This window comes from Cryptomeria japonica, chromosome 6, assembly GCF_030272615.1.
Source record: "Cryptomeria japonica chromosome 6, Sugi_1.0, whole genome shotgun sequence".
NCBI classification, from domain to species: domain Eukaryota; kingdom Viridiplantae; phylum Streptophyta; class Pinopsida; order Cupressales; family Cupressaceae; genus Cryptomeria; species Cryptomeria japonica.
In genome coordinates, this window is record NC_081410.1 from 380,932,883 (window position 1) to 380,950,632 (window position 17,750).

The 17,750-nt window shown below is 37.6% G+C and overlaps 1 protein-coding gene across 1 annotated transcript in view; it reads right to left on the minus strand.

The window, feature by feature from the left end:
- LOC131067385 (25S rRNA (cytosine-C(5))-methyltransferase NSUN5) overlaps positions 1-17,750 on the minus strand; it is a 246,450-nt gene that overhangs the window by 124,481 nt on the left and 104,219 nt on the right. Inside the window, exons 6-7 of the mRNA XM_058002363.2 lie at positions 5,930-6,028; positions 1,483-1,536 (exon numbers count right to left, since the gene is read on the minus strand). Coding sequence (XP_057858346.2) covers positions 1,483-1,536; positions 5,930-6,028 — 153 coding nt within the window. The remainder of the gene's footprint in view (positions 1-1,482; positions 1,537-5,929; positions 6,029-17,750) is intronic.

Genomic DNA, 17,750 nt, shown 5'->3' on the forward strand with positions numbered 1-17,750 from the left:
TGGAAGATGAATCCAATCACCTTTTCTTTTTTTACAAGATCACAAGTACTCAGATGAATCCTAAACCCCACAACAGAAGACAAATTAACTAAGCTACATGCTGGATCTTCCACCCAAACATGTGCCCAAGAATTAGCACATGACATACTACAGCTATGAATTCTTCCTAGTCCAAGTTTTGTCAAACAGCAAGTACTACATGTCAAATGTGGCTACATAACAAGTGTTCCATACTTTGGAATTCAGTACAAGTGTTCCATACTTTGGAATTTGGCAGCTTCAGAAACCCTGGATACAAATTTGACCCTGACAAAAAAATTTCAAAATTGACAATCAAATGCAATTTTGAAAATTCACCATACAAGGGATAGCCCTCTCTTCACCTGGAAAATTTATCAACCTTTCTAGGAAAAGGAATGATCCTCATGTATCCAATCTCCTCAAAACATTCCCTTGAGCAAGAAAGGGGATGGCCATCCTTTCTCCACTTTTCTTCCACTTTAAGTTGGGGTGGAAAAAGTGATGATTGTCCTTATGCTGCACATCTTCAACTTTAATGAGGACAGAAAAGAATACGGTCATCCTTTTTGGTTATATGTTTACTTCAAGTGGGGGCAGAAAGTGTAATCATCCCTTCTCCCATCTTAATTATGAGAAGAAGCAGCATAAAGTGTCGATCATCCCCTTTCTGCACAATCTTTGCTTTACGATTAAGGGATGACCTTTCCTTCTCCACAAGCCTTCACCTTCACAAAGTACTTATTTTCGAAATAGCTCTATAACTTCATCACTTCTCACTTCCACACAGTCTTTGAGCTGGAAGAAGAAAAACCATGTCTATTATTTCATTCAGTGCAAAATGGAAAAACCTTCAGTTATTGCCAGCAGAGAAACGACCCCCAACAAGCTGGACCCACTGGACCAAGAGGAATGTTCTTCCATCAGTGAGACAGTTTTTGAGCCTAAGGAACAATTGGAAAGAGGGCTCTGATCAGTAACCTAGATCCATATAAATTCATGTTATCAATTCTCATATTTTCACCAAAAATCCATTTGAAAGTCTTCTATTTGGGTTAATCATAAGTGGCGGGATACGAGCAAACTACTTAGAAAGCTATACACAAAATAAAGTATAGAGCAAAACCAGAATAACATTGTTTTCTCATTGACTCCTTATATTTGTGTAAAAGCATGCATTTATAGAATTGACGCAGCTGAGAAGTTAGCTTCATGAAGTTTCTTGGATTTTTATATTTCATAGCATCTACACCACAAAGTCAGAACCATAATATGCAACACCATATATAAGTTATAACCTTACCCAAAAAATGAATGTTGCTAAAATATTACCCTATTGCTTCCATAATGCATGCCACAACCTAATATCAACAAGGTAGTTTTAATTCAGCAAAAGTTTTAACCCTCGCAATGCAAAAAAAAGTACTGTCTTCATTTATAGAAGTTGGCACCAAGTTGCAATACCTCCCATTCAGGATGTGGGCTGAGAGCAACTGCAGACATGCAGCTAGCCTTTCCCTGCACATGATATGTGAAAGCAAGGATACTTGGATCATTTTCTTTTCATCTGAAGCCTTAAAAAATATAATTTAATAAAAGCTAAACCAAAAAAAATACTCCAAATGTTCAATGAAACATTAATTGCTAGAACAAACAATAAGCAGGTTAGTTGATGCTTATGAATTGTAGGTGCTGCGCTTCCTCTATTTTGTAGATGCTATGCTTTCCTCACATCCATCTTGCAAAAACTTAAAAGTATATTTTGCATGTGCATTCCTTCTAGCACATTAAGGCACAAGTAGAACTATGCACTAGATGTAATCAGAGCACACTGCGGACTTGTCAATTATAACATTTATACCACGAGTTTAAAATGGCAATGTATTTCTGGAAAGCAATCACTGTGCACCATATATGATTGTAAAAGCTTCAATCCAAAAGAAAATTAAACAGGAAAGAAATCACAATTTTATAAAATGAAATGACTAGTAAGGTTATTTAGAGCATAAGCTATGTTTGAACCCTACACATAACCAGGTAAGGCAACTGTGACACATAGTCTGGACTCAGTATAAACGCGTGTTCATTTAAATACATACCTTCCATGGTACATTTTTAAAAACTGTGCCTTCTCAATGTCAAAACCGAACAAATTTTAAAGGAAAACAGTGTATTTTCTTCAAGTACATGCTTGTGATTCATCTACATTAATGACAAGAAAATGACTTAGCATGACAGTGTTATAAGAAGTAATAGAGAAAACAATATTTACAGAGTGTACTATCAAAAGGACAAATACATTGTGGCAATCACACTTAAGCTAAGTTACCGGTTCTTCCCCTTTTGGCCTGGGTTCGGGTTCTGGTTCTTGCCCGGTCCTGGTTCTCCCCGGGTTCTCCTTGGGTTCCTCCCGGGTCCTTCCCAGGTGGCCGGGTTCCCTGTGGGTCTTGCGACCCGGCCACCTGGGAAGGACCCGGGTGGAACCCAAGTCGAACCCAGGAGGACCCGCGTGAACCCAGGCCCGTGGTTTCCAAAAAACAGGGCCACGGGTCAAAAAACAATAAAAAACAATTAAAAAAGACTTTTTAAAATAGTTTTTTAATAATAAAACTCTAATTCGCCCCTTTATGACTTTTTAAAAAAGACTTGAAACTTGAATATTATCTTTTTTGCAAATTATGAATATGATATTAGACTTTAGTTATTAGTTTACTGATTACATTTGCGATATATGAATATTTATTGGCATTGGCAATTAATAATTATGGATTTATCATTTATCATTTATCATTTATGTATGGAAAGTCGCATTGTATATATTATTTTTGTATGGATTGTATATATTGAACATATATATAATATATGGGTATATATATATGTGTGTGTGTGTGTGTGTGTGTACGGACGAACCCGTACCCGTACCCAAGATTTTTTTTTTTTTGCCGAATCCGCGAATCCGTACCCGAACCGGTAACTTAGCACTTAAGGTATCTGTTTCTTGATGGGCAAATTTCAAGAGGTGTTTCAACAAGGTTAGTGTACTCAGTTATGTAGTTTAAATAAGACAAAAGTTTTCTTGCCAGCTTTTTAATCATTGTCTTTTTGGCTTAGATTGTGTATAAACTATTTATTGGTTAAGTAAGTTTGGGTTTGAAAGTTGTGCCTTAAGTGACAATCATTTGATCTCAGAAATAGTACGTTGGAAGTTGGTGGAAGTTAGGGTAAGGGCACTGATGCGGCAGGTCCTGTAATGTCGCCATTGTATGTTTTGATTAAATGTTATAATCAGCCATGTTAGAGATTTAAAGGGCTTACAAGGAGGGAAAACTTCATTAGGATCCTCTTCTAAGTACGCCACCTCATGGTAGTGACCGGAGGTTCCATGAGACCAAACAGGTACAAGGAGTGCTGCCCTGGGCTTTCAAGGGAAAGATTTCTGGGACACCCTATTGTAAATGCACCCCAACCCTCTATCATGGTGGATATATGCTAAGGAATCCAATCATAGGAAGTGGAAAAGTATGTCATGATGAAGGGGAACGGTTATAGGACACCTCACTAGGTACACCACCTCATATTGATGGCAAGGGCCACATGAGGCAGGGAGGGATGATATATCCATTCTTGGGCCTAGGGTAGAGGATTTCTAGGGCACCCTATCAAGTCACCTTATTCTAGCTTCCCTATGGTTGAATTTCCCCAAATAGATTAGAGATATCTTATGATTAAATTGAAGTCTCCAACATAGTAGGAGAGATCTATGCTCTTGATGTTCCTAATTAAGAAAATCTATTTTATGAACAATGTTACAAATGTTTTCTAACCTTTTTGCAGGGTCTCAATCGGGTAAATTATATCACTAGCCCTATTCCATTTCTTGTTCTATTTGGAAATTGTGATTAAGGGCAGAAACTAGGGCATTCACCAAAAGGGGACATTACAGGTCCTCCCTGTACTCAAGCTTTGCGTTGCAGTGTACGGTAGCTTGTTGAATAAACCTATTGTTCAATCCATTATCTCTGATGTATTAATGATATGTGATTCTATTTCTGCAACTAGTATAGCATGTTGATGTGAACATTTTTGGCACTCTTTCCTTTGCAAAGTTGGGTTAGGCTGAAGCCAAGTGAAAGAAAAAATTAATCAGTAATAAACATTGATGACAACACATTGCAAGCATGGAAGCATAACCAGGAGTAAATGGGACAACCAATTCAAGTTGAGAACAAGAGACAAAGAGAAAAAGAATTAACTTGAGACCTAAATATTTGTTGGATCTCTTGATACAACAAAGACTTCTTGAGGATAAAATGCCACACCAGAAATTTGTAAGTCTATCTTTAACTTAAGACACATTGCCAGACTAGAAATTTAAGACTCCTTATTTAACTTAAGATTAAAACTCAAAAGACTTTCCATATATAAAGCAAGCAATTACCGATTTGCAAAAGAATATTGTAAACAGATATGAAGAATAGACCGCTTTTGTATACTTAACTCCAATGCACATGGTCGATACATAAGCATCCTAGGGATTGAGCAATCTTGCATCACCCAAAAATGTTAATAGCCTTGATGCCCAATTTTGTTCTTTGTAGAAGATTAGTATGTGTGTGCCTGTGTGTTTTGATGTTTTGTGCTAGTGTTTATTTGTTAGGGGCAATTTTGTTGAAGTATACCCACAAAACTCTTGCTCTTCTAGTGTAGTTTGTTCTTTTGCCAAAACCTAGTTGGACTGAGTTGTTTTGTAAACGCTTTCAACAAGTGCAATTCAATCTGTACAGCCCACACACTACCACACAAGCCTTTGAGAAACCTCTACAATCTTCTATGTTACCATGCAAGTTGGCAGATGGTTTCTATTCGTTGCACAAATCTCCATGCCAACCTCTCTTTATCATGTAAGATTTTGAGCCATTCTTCCATTTTTGCCCAGCCCATGTTCAAATTTCCTAATGCTGCACAACAATTGAATATGAATTCGAAAGGCACTAGATGATTGATTATCTCCAACCATTGACTGCTGTTATCTGACAGACAAATGATCAGAAGCTTTCTTGGCAACACAAGACCCACTTCTGGGCTTTTAATCAACACAATCAAGCATTTATTGAGTGTCAGATTAACGTTCACTTCTTGAAAAAGGTAGTTAAATGAAAGATTGATAACAATTGGCATGACCGATCTGATCATTCAATTCACTGATGAAGGCCAAGAGTCACATGCAATTCATTATATAAGAATAAACTTTCAAAAACACATTCAAGTTTGGGAGTTCAAGTTGCAGTATAGAGAACGTTTCTGCTAAAGAACTAGAAAGGATGTATGTAAGTTTGGAATGTGGGTAGATTAAAACACAGAGAGTCTCTACTTAAGCTAGGTGTTTCTCAATGGATCGTTTGACTATGATTGTTGAGTTCCACATTTCTGAGTGGCCCAAGTTTGTATTTTGTTCCTCTACAAATTAGTACAAGTGTTTTGTCTGCATATCTCCATTTTTTTCTCCCTATTCTCTTTTGCTGTGTACTTCCCACATCCATTTATTGGTTGTCCATTTGACCTGTTTATAGTACTTCATCATTGTCCCCACATTTTATTGGACAATTATAGATATAGATAATGTATATCACAATTAAAGATACACATAAGATAAGATTATATGAAGTACAAAAGTTGGCCACAAACGACTCTGCATAATCATAACTATCAGTAATCACAATAAGTAAAAGGAATCTCAACACCGTATCATAGCATTCCTTTATTAAGACATTGTTTTATTTATTTAAAATATAGTAGATTACCAGAAAGACACAAAATCAAAGGCTCTCACCTACAGTCAGAAATTGGAGGCCTCCTTCCAATCAAAAACATACTGAATATAGACATACGAATAAAAGTGATAGTAACTTACTTGTAAAAATAAATTTCCATTCAATACAAGAGGATGATCATGCAAATCTGTCCCCGCTGGAAGAACCAATAAGTCTGAAATTAAATCATCTCGTTTCACCTGCAAAGAATTGACTATGGTGCATCAAAGGCTAAGAAAAATGGCAATATAATCGACATCTAACTACAAAACATATCTTTTCATTTTCTGTCATTATTTCAAGCTTATCCTGAATTCTGGATAAGCCAATAAAAATGAAATATAAACAATATCTTCAATTTACATGTAGAACACTGCTGAAAGATATCATGTACACCAGAAGCAAATCATTTTGCAAATGCATGGATTAGTCTGATGAGATTAAGCCACTTAAGAGTTTAGGAGGAGTTAAAGAAGAGAGTTGAAAATGAAGCTTTATAATGCACAGATGGGGGTTATCAAAATGAGACATAAGATATTAAATATTAGAAACCTCATAAAGATTAATGAACACAACGTGAGCACCAGTCAAGTATTCACATTCAAAGATGCCTCAAGTAACATACGACAGGTCTACTAAAGCAGTCATGAGGCAAGAGCTTTTGTTCCTTCAGTTCTAAATATCATGTCATGTCCCTTCAAAATTAAGTCAGCTTCCAATGCTTCATTAACAACGTGTTTCTTAACACCAAATCAATATGTATATATTTAATATAAAATATATTAATTTAAAATTAACTTCCAAATTTAAATTTGTGTGACAACTTTGGGCCCATTAGACCTCGACTCATTTTGGACATCTAATTTAAAAATTTCTCTGGTTAATCTGCAAAAATTTCACCGATATTCAAGGATGACACTTCTTGAATGTTGTTTATAAGCACAGGACGAAACGGAAACCTCTACCTCATTGATTAGGACATTTAAAGTGTTTGTTATTGTGATTTTACATCTGTCACCTGTAGACACTAATTGTGATCTCTAAACCACTCTACGGGCTGAGAAAACAAGTTTTCCTAACTGTGATAGTCGTTGTCAACTAGCAGCAGGCATATTGCTTATCATTTTCGAAACTTGTGGTAGTGAGTGGGTGAGTGAGATCAATTTGGGACCGTGCTGGACCTAAATCCTCAAGCATATTTAGGAGGGAGTTTGAGTGAACCAGCAATCCTAGAATCATGTACCCAGAACTCAGTCTCATCCAAAAATCGGAAAAAAAGCAAGAGGGTGATCTGAGCAAACCTACAACTTTACAATCACATACCCCAAATTAAGATTCTCACCATATCAGATCAAAGATGAACAGGAAACTCCAACAAAGTACTTGGCAATCATAAATCAAGAACTACCATCTACTGAATGATTTAATTTTGAGAATTTCACACGTCAAACCACCAAAGAAGGCGTTAAGGGGAAGGTAATTTCCAGATTTTGGAAGTGAAAACTCCTATGCTCACTCAATCATCCAGCACCAGGTGACTCGCAGACTAGATCACATGATAGATTTGAGTGGATACATCTTTCAAGCATTACAAATAAAGGCATCATAACCATCTAATCACTTACTCTGACAAGCTAGAACACTTTGGCAATAATTTGAATTGAGCAGACCATACAACAACAAATTTTGTAAGATTTGTATTTGATTCAAAACTCATAATTATATCATAAAAATAAATCAGCGATCCTCTAAATTTGATATGCATTGTTGTGCATTGTCTGTATTTAAAATTTATGTTTAAGTTAATCTATAAACTCTGAAGCACAACTAAAGTGTGACTGTTATTGAGGTGATCACTTGTATTGTAAAGACATCTTAAATCAATGACCTGAAACTGGAAAAGACAATAATATAAAACCCTAGTAACATCACATAGGTATCAAAGCAAGCAGTCTTGCCAGCCTGCACAATTAATTTGTTTTATGCAGTTGAGTCAAAGAGATCAAAGGGCCTTAAAGAGAGAGAAACAAAGATAGAGGTAGTCGAAGAAGAGGTTAGCAATGGAATTGGAGGCAGAGGTAAGAAGAAGATACTAAATCAAGAGAATGAATGGGAACTCAAATTCGATCAACACCAAAACCCTTCCAGCCTAAACTTTTGCCTAGAGTGGAAACCCGCAGGAAGAGGAGGAGTCAAACCAAACTGCAAAAGACCTTAATACCTATATAGATGTGTACATGAGACTTGATATGGATATCAGAAATCAGATCCCATTTGCACAATACGGTAATGCTAGGTCAAGAAATGGGCCACGAGTAGAAAGAAAACAACCTACAAAGCAGTTCAATAGAGATCTACAAAAAACGGTAAGTTGACACAACCAACTTTCAATGGTTTCGAAAAAGGTCACCGTGCAAACTTGGGTTCAAAAATTGGATACATATCTCTCACTCAGCCCTATGACGAAAGAAGATGCTATCAAGTTCGTCATTCTTCAATTAGAGTTAGCTCATGAGTGGTAGCATCATGGGTTGATCAGACAAGGGTATTGATAGCTCTGAAAATTGATTGCATGAAATTTTCAATTTTTGAGCTCAAATATTGATTTTCGGGTTTTACTTGTATCCTCTGAGAACGATCCAAGGTCTAGGGTGTAGGGTTTATCAAAATTTCTTACATTTGGTGAAGAAAACCCTAGCAACAATATATTATGCTGTTACTTTTTCCCACTTAAAGTCGTGGGTACCCTTTCCATGAGCGGGGCCATCTTATTTCCTAAGCATTAAGTGATGATCAACCAGTTTGTGAAATAATAATTTCCCTAAGTCATGCACATAACATTCCTATTACCGCTCTTCTTTTAAAATATTTATGCCCGCGCTTGTATTTTCCTAAGTCCGAAGAATCCTAAGTACTCCAATCGTTTGCTAAAGACAGGATGGATCCAACGGCTAGCGCTTCCCCGTGATCAAAGATGTAAGGATTTTAATGACCGCAACATTACGAGATTGTAACGCGTGTTATCGCCAGGGTTAGCAATGTAACCGGTCGAAGCATTGTGTTACCAATTCATCGGCAGTAAAGGTCGATCTACTAATAGTCCCATCAATTTGCACGTGCCCAGAATGAACGCAGATGTTTTATCCTGAGGTAAAAGGGCACTAGACTTTTAAATCCTGGAAGATTTAACGAGCACTATACAAAGCGGTAAAGATTAAACACAGATCAGACGACGTATTCCCGCGATGGAAGTTGCAAGGAGATTACAGACCACATCATCACGAAATGATGTCACGTGTCCCAGGCTGATCAGGAAGACCTACGGAGAGGTTGCTACCGGAGTTCGGTCGACGGATGATATGGCACTGTTCAGTCAGGATTTTGTGGGTTCATGGATACAGATGGAAAGTCAAAGTGCTAAGTCGGCAAAAAATGACCGTTAGATATGCCAAGCTGGATGAGATCTGCAGTTGAGTTTCAAATGAGAAGTTAAGAGGGATTTTGGAGGCACCGGTCGTAGCTCGCGGGAAAAGGCAGAATGAATGGGATTCAAACTTGTCGATTCAGGATTGATTAAATAGTCAAAGATGATAGCCTGGAGATGTGAAAGGATTTGGATAAGCTTCCAATTCAAGTGTCATGGATCACGAGTTCTCTGATGAATTCAGATATTTGTCTGTTGGCACAGATCCTGAAGCAGGAGACTATACATTGAGAAAGAAATAAGATCAGAATAAAATCACTCGCATCAGATGAACCTTGACAGAAAAATACAGTGGATGTGATATGCATGAATTCTAGTGTCCATAGCTAGCAGAGTAAATTGAGAATATCAGAGTGATGATGTTTCAGGAACAGGCACTACTTGATGAAGTATTGTTTAACTATAAATACAGCAAGGTGGTGATCGAATTGGTAGAAGAGTATGAAGCCTTTTCATTTTCTAAATGCAGTTTTTCCTTCTGCAGAAGAAATGATGTTTGAGCAAGCTCGTAGATGGAGTTGCAATATACTCTGTGATACAAGATGGATTTTTTCTCTCATGTGTGAGTATGTCTGTTGCCATAGGAGATGTGAAAATGGGGAGGATTGTCAGAGGGGGCGTGAAAGCCTTTTCTTATGAAGAAAGGCCATGCATGGCACAGCGTCTATGTCTACTCAGTCACTGGGTCGCAGGGGGTTCTAAGAGAGAGCCCGCAGAGCAATGAAAAAGGAACACATCTGGGTAGGGAGTGGAAGCAATCCATCCATTTAGCTGCATGGAAGTTGCGACGCCTCCCCAGCATATTATGTTTACCCTCTAACTCCCCCTCCCACTCCCTCTGATCCTAGGCATGAAGGTTGCTCTTCCTCTAGTTTAGAGGCAACTTTTCTTCTTGCCAAGACCCCGTTTCCTTTCCTCGGAAGGGAAACACTCAATAGGACAAAAGTGCAACATCTCACACTCCATCTGAAGGTGTCAAGGCGATAACGGCATGGCTCAAACGGTTTTGCCCCTACCAAATTTTCAGTTAAGAAACAATGATTCACAGGTGCCAACGCATGGACATGTGAACTTTTTTGTAACAGAATTGTATACGGCCTCTTAGGGCTAATTGTTAAGGATGAATCTGTTGTTAACATGTGTCTTATGGCCGGAAGCTTGTTGCTCCCTTTATTCTATAAAAAGGGAAATCATGGCCAGAAGAAGGGTTCAGATTTTGTTGGAAATATCTCGTAGGTTCAGTTTTCCTGTTCCTAGGGTTTTCCTAGTCTGTTTCCAGGAGTGAGTCAAAAGGTGAAGCAAACAAACTGTAAGATCTTTTACAGAGCAAAATAAAGAAGTGTTTTAGTGTCAAATTTTGTACAGGTTCTTGAAGGAGTTATGCATAAATTTTATCTTGTAACAGAGGTAGCTTTTTACTTATAGAAAATATAATTCCGACCCTTTTCTCTCCATTGCATGATTCCATCAGTTTTTAAGTGAAACGAATCAAGGGTTTATTTCATTTAGTGCATTGTTATGATGTATGTAACTTTTTGTTTATGCTTGGGCCCAAGGGGTCAATCAAATTGCTTAAATAGAGTTGCAGAATGATAGGACTTATGCAAGGATTTTAGATAAGTAGTTTTGGGTCAGTGTTGCAAATGGGATGTATTGTAAGGCAGTATCATCTCAGATCTTATGTTATCAGATCAATTTTTGTCGCACTTTCAGGTTTATGTTTCACGTCTTTTAGATGCCCAATGGAATGAGGCACTAATCAGTGCTTGTAACTGGTTTTATTTACCAGCCTTGTTTTGCTTTCGATTGATGAATCTCTACAAATATCATAATATCTTTTATGTTTTATGTATTTTCTGAAAGTCGTCCCACCCTCTCTCATACTCCAGCTTAAGGTTGAGGATCACTAAAGGATTTGCCATCCTTGAGCATTCTCCCTCTCTGTCGAGTCTTATTATGAGGTAATTTGCTTTGTTTCAGTAAGTTCCTGAGTATCATTGCAGAGAGTAGGAGATCTTACTTAAGGGATCACCCTCCCTAGTTCTGCAGAGCCTAAACTGCAGAAGGACTTTCTGTCCTTGTTATTGTTGGTCCAAGACTGACAGATATTGATAGTTGGAGGTGGCTCTCCATAGATATTTGGAGGAAATCAGCTTGGTCTCTTCCCTGTAGCAATCTAAACCCATCGTCTTATTTGGGAACCAACAAAAATTGGGAACTCTGCTGGGGAGATATGAACTGTTGAGAATCTCTGGTTAGAAAAGATTTACCAAATGTATAGTGGAGATTTTGCCCACAAAGTGAAAACGCTTCTTAATCTGTCCCTTGTCGATTTGAGTCAATTCTCATAAATGTCGTTGAGAAATCTACTGTAGTTCTTTTTCTATAAAGAGTTTGGTCCAGATCTATCCGTTTTTCAAGCTTATATGTAATACCTCACAGTTGTGAGTGGCGACTTTGAGACTGAGATCTATGCACCAGTGTGTGTCTACTTGAAGAACCAAGAAATTTGCAAGAAAGATGAAGCAGATTTCAGCTCTTATGATGAAGTACCCTGACAAGTTAAGGATAGAATAAGTAATGCCATTTGATGATAAGGAAGTCTTGTAGTGCTGTGTTCAAACAAATCTAGCCTGTGAAGAAATTCCAGATTATTTGAGTATTTGTCCTCTGCAAGGAGGTGGCAACTCTATCAAAAGATCAGTGTTAAAGATTTGAAGGATTGAAGGTGATTTTGCAAGTCCCAGGTTAAAAAAAGTAGCAGCAGCTTCAGCATTTCCAAGTATTTAGATTTTCACGACTCAAATGTATTTTCATGAGATTGTATAAAAAAAAATGTTCCTTAAACAGTGAAAGAAGCACTAAGGAAGGGAATGGTAGTGAAAGATACCCACCACTGAATGGATTCCTGATTTGTTTGTTTAATTCAGTTCTTTGGCCAGCGTATGAGATTTTTTGGATTTTTGAGGTTAATGCTTGAAACTTGACAATGTAGAATGAATACAAATGCAATACATAAAGAAATACTGACTGGAATCAAATTTCCAGACTTCTAATTTATTTATCAGCAATGAATAATTTCAAAGAATAGTTAAATGCTATCATTCAAAGCCAACTAACATACCAAGTGTCCTGAGCTTGCCTGGTAAGGCTTATTCTACTGCCTGAACTGAAGAATATGATGAAACTGGAGCTTCCACAATGAGACAACAGCTCCAAAATGTTTTATTGACCCTAACATGAATTATCAAAAACAATTGACGAAAAATTATGCAGACCCAGATGGAATTCTAACTTCTTGCCAAGAGAAGCTCCAATTTGGTGTGCTCTTTACCCACTGATTTGCTCCTATAGCTCCAGTATGAGTCAATTCTCCCAAACAAACACTGAAATTCTTCTTATTAGCCCCTAACAATGATTTTTGTAACAAAAATTCTAGTTAAAACCCTCCAATTTATTTCTTCGGTGTCCCATGCTGTCTCCAAATGGTACGATTCAGCTAGAGGATGAATAGCTGAACCAAATTAATAAAATAGAGTCTGAAATGACTTCTAAACCTGCTGTGATCTGAAAATCAGATTGTCTCCTTGCTGTAGCAGTTGAAAAACTCAGAAAATTGGCCCTTTTTGGCAAGATATGAGCTTCCCAGACAAATAACTGTAGTGTAGATGAAGGGGATTCCGTCCTCTCACCCAAGATCTAAAGGTTTCCGTCTCCAAATCCCAAAACCAACCCTGCAAGAAACGTTGCAGACCTGCAATTACCAATGCTCTCCAAAAAAAAACTTCAATAATCATTGAAATGCTGCCCCCAATGTCTTTTTAACATGCCTCAAACCTTAATTCGAATTTGGGGTTAGGGTTGTACTTTTGGCATCATAAAACATGTTAAATTGTTTCTTTTTATTAAATAAATACTTCCCCTAAGTGGTTTGACCCATTGAGGGTCTAATTCCTCATTAAAAGTGGCCATATATTTAAGTTATAACTTCTAGGAAAATGTGCCAAGGGGCCACTTTATTAATATAAAGTGATTGTATTATTTCTTTTTATTATTATTTATTTAATCCAACTTGGGAAATATTTTAATATTTATTAATTTATTCATAACATGAAATCCGCGACTCAAATTTGAATTCCGTCTGAAGCACTGTGATCACTAACGTCGTCTGGATCTTGTAGGCCAACTGACAATTCCTCCTAAAAAGTAGGGGTTTGCCCTAAAAAGTAGGAAACTCTCTCCAAACACCTGTAACTGCTCAAAAGGATCCTGCTATACTCCTTGGTCCCCCAAGTGGTCATTCAGTCAACTATCAGTTCTCCCTAAAAAATAGGAGACCTCCCTAAAAAGTAGGAACTGTCGTCTGAAGGTCCAAAACAGCTCATAGAGCCCCTGCAAAGCTCCATGACCCTTAGAATGAGTCCCCTAACCATGTCATTGACCTACGGGAACTCGAATGGTAGGTCAACCCCTGCCTATCTTATATCACCTAGAAAAGGGGACATTACAATCTTCCCTTCTCGAAGATTGCTTGCCCTCAAGCAATCTGCACCTGCACGCTGAAAACCAATTCCTGGATCCCATATCAATCTGACAAACATTGCTTCATCCAACCGGTGCGCTACTCTGATATAAACATCTATATACCCAAAGTGAAACAACTCATCATGGATCCACTGAAGAAATGCACCACACATGTCAATACCATGATCCCAAATCTTTGCACTGTCATTCCATCCATCATGTCAATACTCATTATATTGCTACTATGAACCTAGACATCATTTAACCAGCTAAGAACTTCACTCCAATTGAAGCCACAAGTACCACCAACCATCAATGTTGATATGAATCCATCAATGAGCCAATTTCCAACAAGGAAAGTGTGTTGGATACTTTTCCAAGACCTCCAAACAGCTGCTGTAACTTTACCTATATTTCCACAAATTAATGTGCCTTCGTTAAAGGTTGCTAAGGAAATGTTTTGTTGAGCCATGCAACAAATGAAGTCCCTTACATGCTGATCTTCACAGCCGACTGTCAAATCTAAGAAAACTGAGTCACCAATCAATAAGTACAACGTTGCCTTATCATATGAAAGATGTGACAAAATCAAAGGTGCATTGGGAACACCTATGCCAATCAAGGATAACTCATTAGTGGCTGGTCCACTATGAGCCTCATTATCAATTCCATCGCCACCATGTAAAAAGTAACCAATATCAGCTGAAAAATCAGAATTACATAGCTCTTGTTCCTCCTTACCAATATGATGATGAGTATCATGAATGTGCTGAAGTTGAAGCTTAACCTGATGAGCCATCAACTTAGCTTAGCTGGCTCTTGCCAACCATCCTTCATTCATCCTCTGAGATTGCTCTATATCAGTCGTCCCAAAATGCACAAAATCTGATTTATGATGGATTGTATTATTCACATTATCATAACCCATGATTGCACCATGTGTACCCTCAAGTGTAGAATGCAAATCAGTATTCTCTTCTTGACCAAAGGCTGCCATATCTTGAGGAAGAGAAGTTATATCACCGCTGTTATGAACCTCGTGGGGTGGCTCGAATGACATGCTAGAGGCTACTGATTTGCCAAGTTCAACATACACCTCCCCTATCAAGATACAGTCACACGCATCCGTCAAACTCTCCTCGGAACCATCACCATTAGGCACATTTTCTGTTTTGTTCCCATCTTCTAAGGTCTGATTTGAAAAATCAGACTCATTATGACATGTATCTTCAATATCAAAAGCATAAGTAACACCCAAACAATGAGTGTTTGCATGAAATAACCCCTCACAACCATCATCCTCATGCACCAAAGTATCTAAATCTCGATTATGCTCAATAGTAAGACTCCTGTCATAAAAGTCAGAGTTGATATGGCTTATTTTCCCCTTGCATCCCTCTTGTTTAACACTCATATATTGCGTGCCAACTATAGGAATCCCTACTACAACTTCCTCCTCATGTGCCATGACCTTTGAATCATCATTGTGTTCATATGAAGGACTGTTGTTATAAAAATCAGAATGGTTGCCATACCTTTGTGACATGTTTTCAACATTCATAGGTACCACTTCATTCCTTGTAGCATGTTCATCAAATTCCTCATAGAGATTTTTACAAACCTCATTTATGGATGAGTCAATCGATTCTTCTCCTCTTCTTTGCAACTGATATGAATTCATAGCATCTTCTGCTTTATCTGGAATACCCATAAATTGGGTGAAGGTAAACATTTCCTGTACCATTTTTGGAAGGGAGCAATACTTATGATAGTTGCTAATGATTGTATCATTGAATGCTTTAACAGGGGGGCTCCTCTTTGTACTTTTAGATGTAGTTGTACCTCTAGAGTGTCTTGAACTCTTTGAAGGTGTTTGATCAAATTCCCTCCCTGCTTGTTTATTTTTATATAACCCTATCATGATGATTCTTTTTACTGTACAACTGAAAACCAAATCCAATCACACCAAATGAATGCAATTACCACTCCATGGGCTAGCAGGATTATGCTCTGATACCACTGAAAGATACCCACCACTGAATGCATTGCTGATTTGTTTGTTTAATTCAGTTCTTTGGCCAGCGTATGCATTTTTGAGGATTTTTGAGGTTAATGATTGAAACTTGACAATGTAAAATGAAAACAAATGCAATACATAAAGAAATACTGACTGGAATCAAATTTTCAGACTTCTGATTTATTTATCAGCAATGAATAATTTCAAAGAATAGTTAAATGCTATCATTCAAAGCCAACTAACATACCAAGTGTCCTGAGCTTGCCTGGTAAGGCTTATTCTACTGCCTGAACTGAAGAATATGATGAAATTGGAGCTTCCATGTTTTATTGACCCTAACATGAATTATCAAAAACAATTGACGAAGAATTATGCAGACCTAGATGGAATTCGAACTTCTTGCTAGGAGAAGCTCCATTTTTGGTGTGCTCTTTACCCATTGATTTGCTCCTATAGCTCCAGTATGAATCAATTCTCCCAAACAAACACTGAAATTCTTCTTATTAGCCCCTACCAATGATTTTTGTAACAAAAATTCTAGTTAAAACCCTCCAATTTATTTCTTCAGTGTCCCATGTTGTCTCCAAATGCTACAATTCAGCTGGAGGATGAATAGCTGAACCAAATTAATAAAATAGAGTCTGAAATGACTTCTAAACCTGCTGTGATCTGAAAATCAGATTGTCTCCTTGCTGTAGCAGTTGCAAAACTCAGAAAATTGGCCCTTTTTGGCAAGATATGAGCTTCCCAGACAAATAAATGTAGTGTAGATGAGGGGGATTCCGTCTTCTCACCCAAGATCTGAAGGTTTCCGTCCCCAAATCCCAAAACCAACCTTGCAAGAAACATTGCAGACCTGCAATAACCAATGCTCTCCAAAAAACAACTTCCATAATCATTGAAATGCTGCCCCCAATGTCTTTTTAAAATGCCTCAAACCCTAATTCGAATTTGGGGTTAGGGTTGTACTTTTGGCATCATAAAACATGTTAAATTGTTTCTTTTTATAAAATAAATACTTCCCCTAAGTGGTTTGACCCATTGAGGGTCTAATTCCTCATTAAAAGTGGCCATATATTTAAATTATAACTTTTAGGAAAATGTGCCAAGGGGCCACTTTATTAATATAAAGTGATTGTATTATTTCTCTTTATTATTATTTATTTAATCCAGCTTAGGAAATATTAATATTTCCTAATTTATTCATAACATGAAATCCGTGACTCAGATTTGAATTCCGTCTGAAGCACTGTGATCACTGATGTTGTCCGAGTCCTGCAGGCCAACTAACAGTGCCTCCTAAAAAGTAGGAACCTCTCTCCGAACACCTGTAACTGCTCAAAAGGATCTTGCTCTACTCCTTGGTCCCCCAGGTGGTCATTCAATCAACTGCCAGTTCTCCCTAAAAAATAGGAGACCTCCCTTAAAAGTAGGAACTGTCGTCTGAAGGTCCAAAATGGCTCACAAAGCCCCTGCAAAGCTCCATGACCCTCAAAATGAGTCCCCTAACCATGTCATTGACCTACAGGAACTCGAATGGTAGGTCAACCCTTGCTCATCTCATGTCACCTAGAAAAGGGGACATTACAGGTAGTGATTATTTTACATGCTCCTGTGATTCAGTTTCCATTTTCTGTATGAGATTAGATGGAGTATGTTTTGATCCTTTGCAATGTAATAGTTCAAGATTTGTAAAAAGGAAAGAAATAGGGAAATGAATGAAAATAGGTATCATGTGCCTGTGCTTCCCTATAAAATGTCAAATACAAATGTGCAATCTTTGTTGAATCACCATAGAGCTTTCTTTAGGGAAAGATAGAAGCCGTTAAATTTTGATGGTATCCAAGGTTTCCCAAATCCTGTTCTTGTGGGAGTTAGGGAAAAATTACCTGCATTC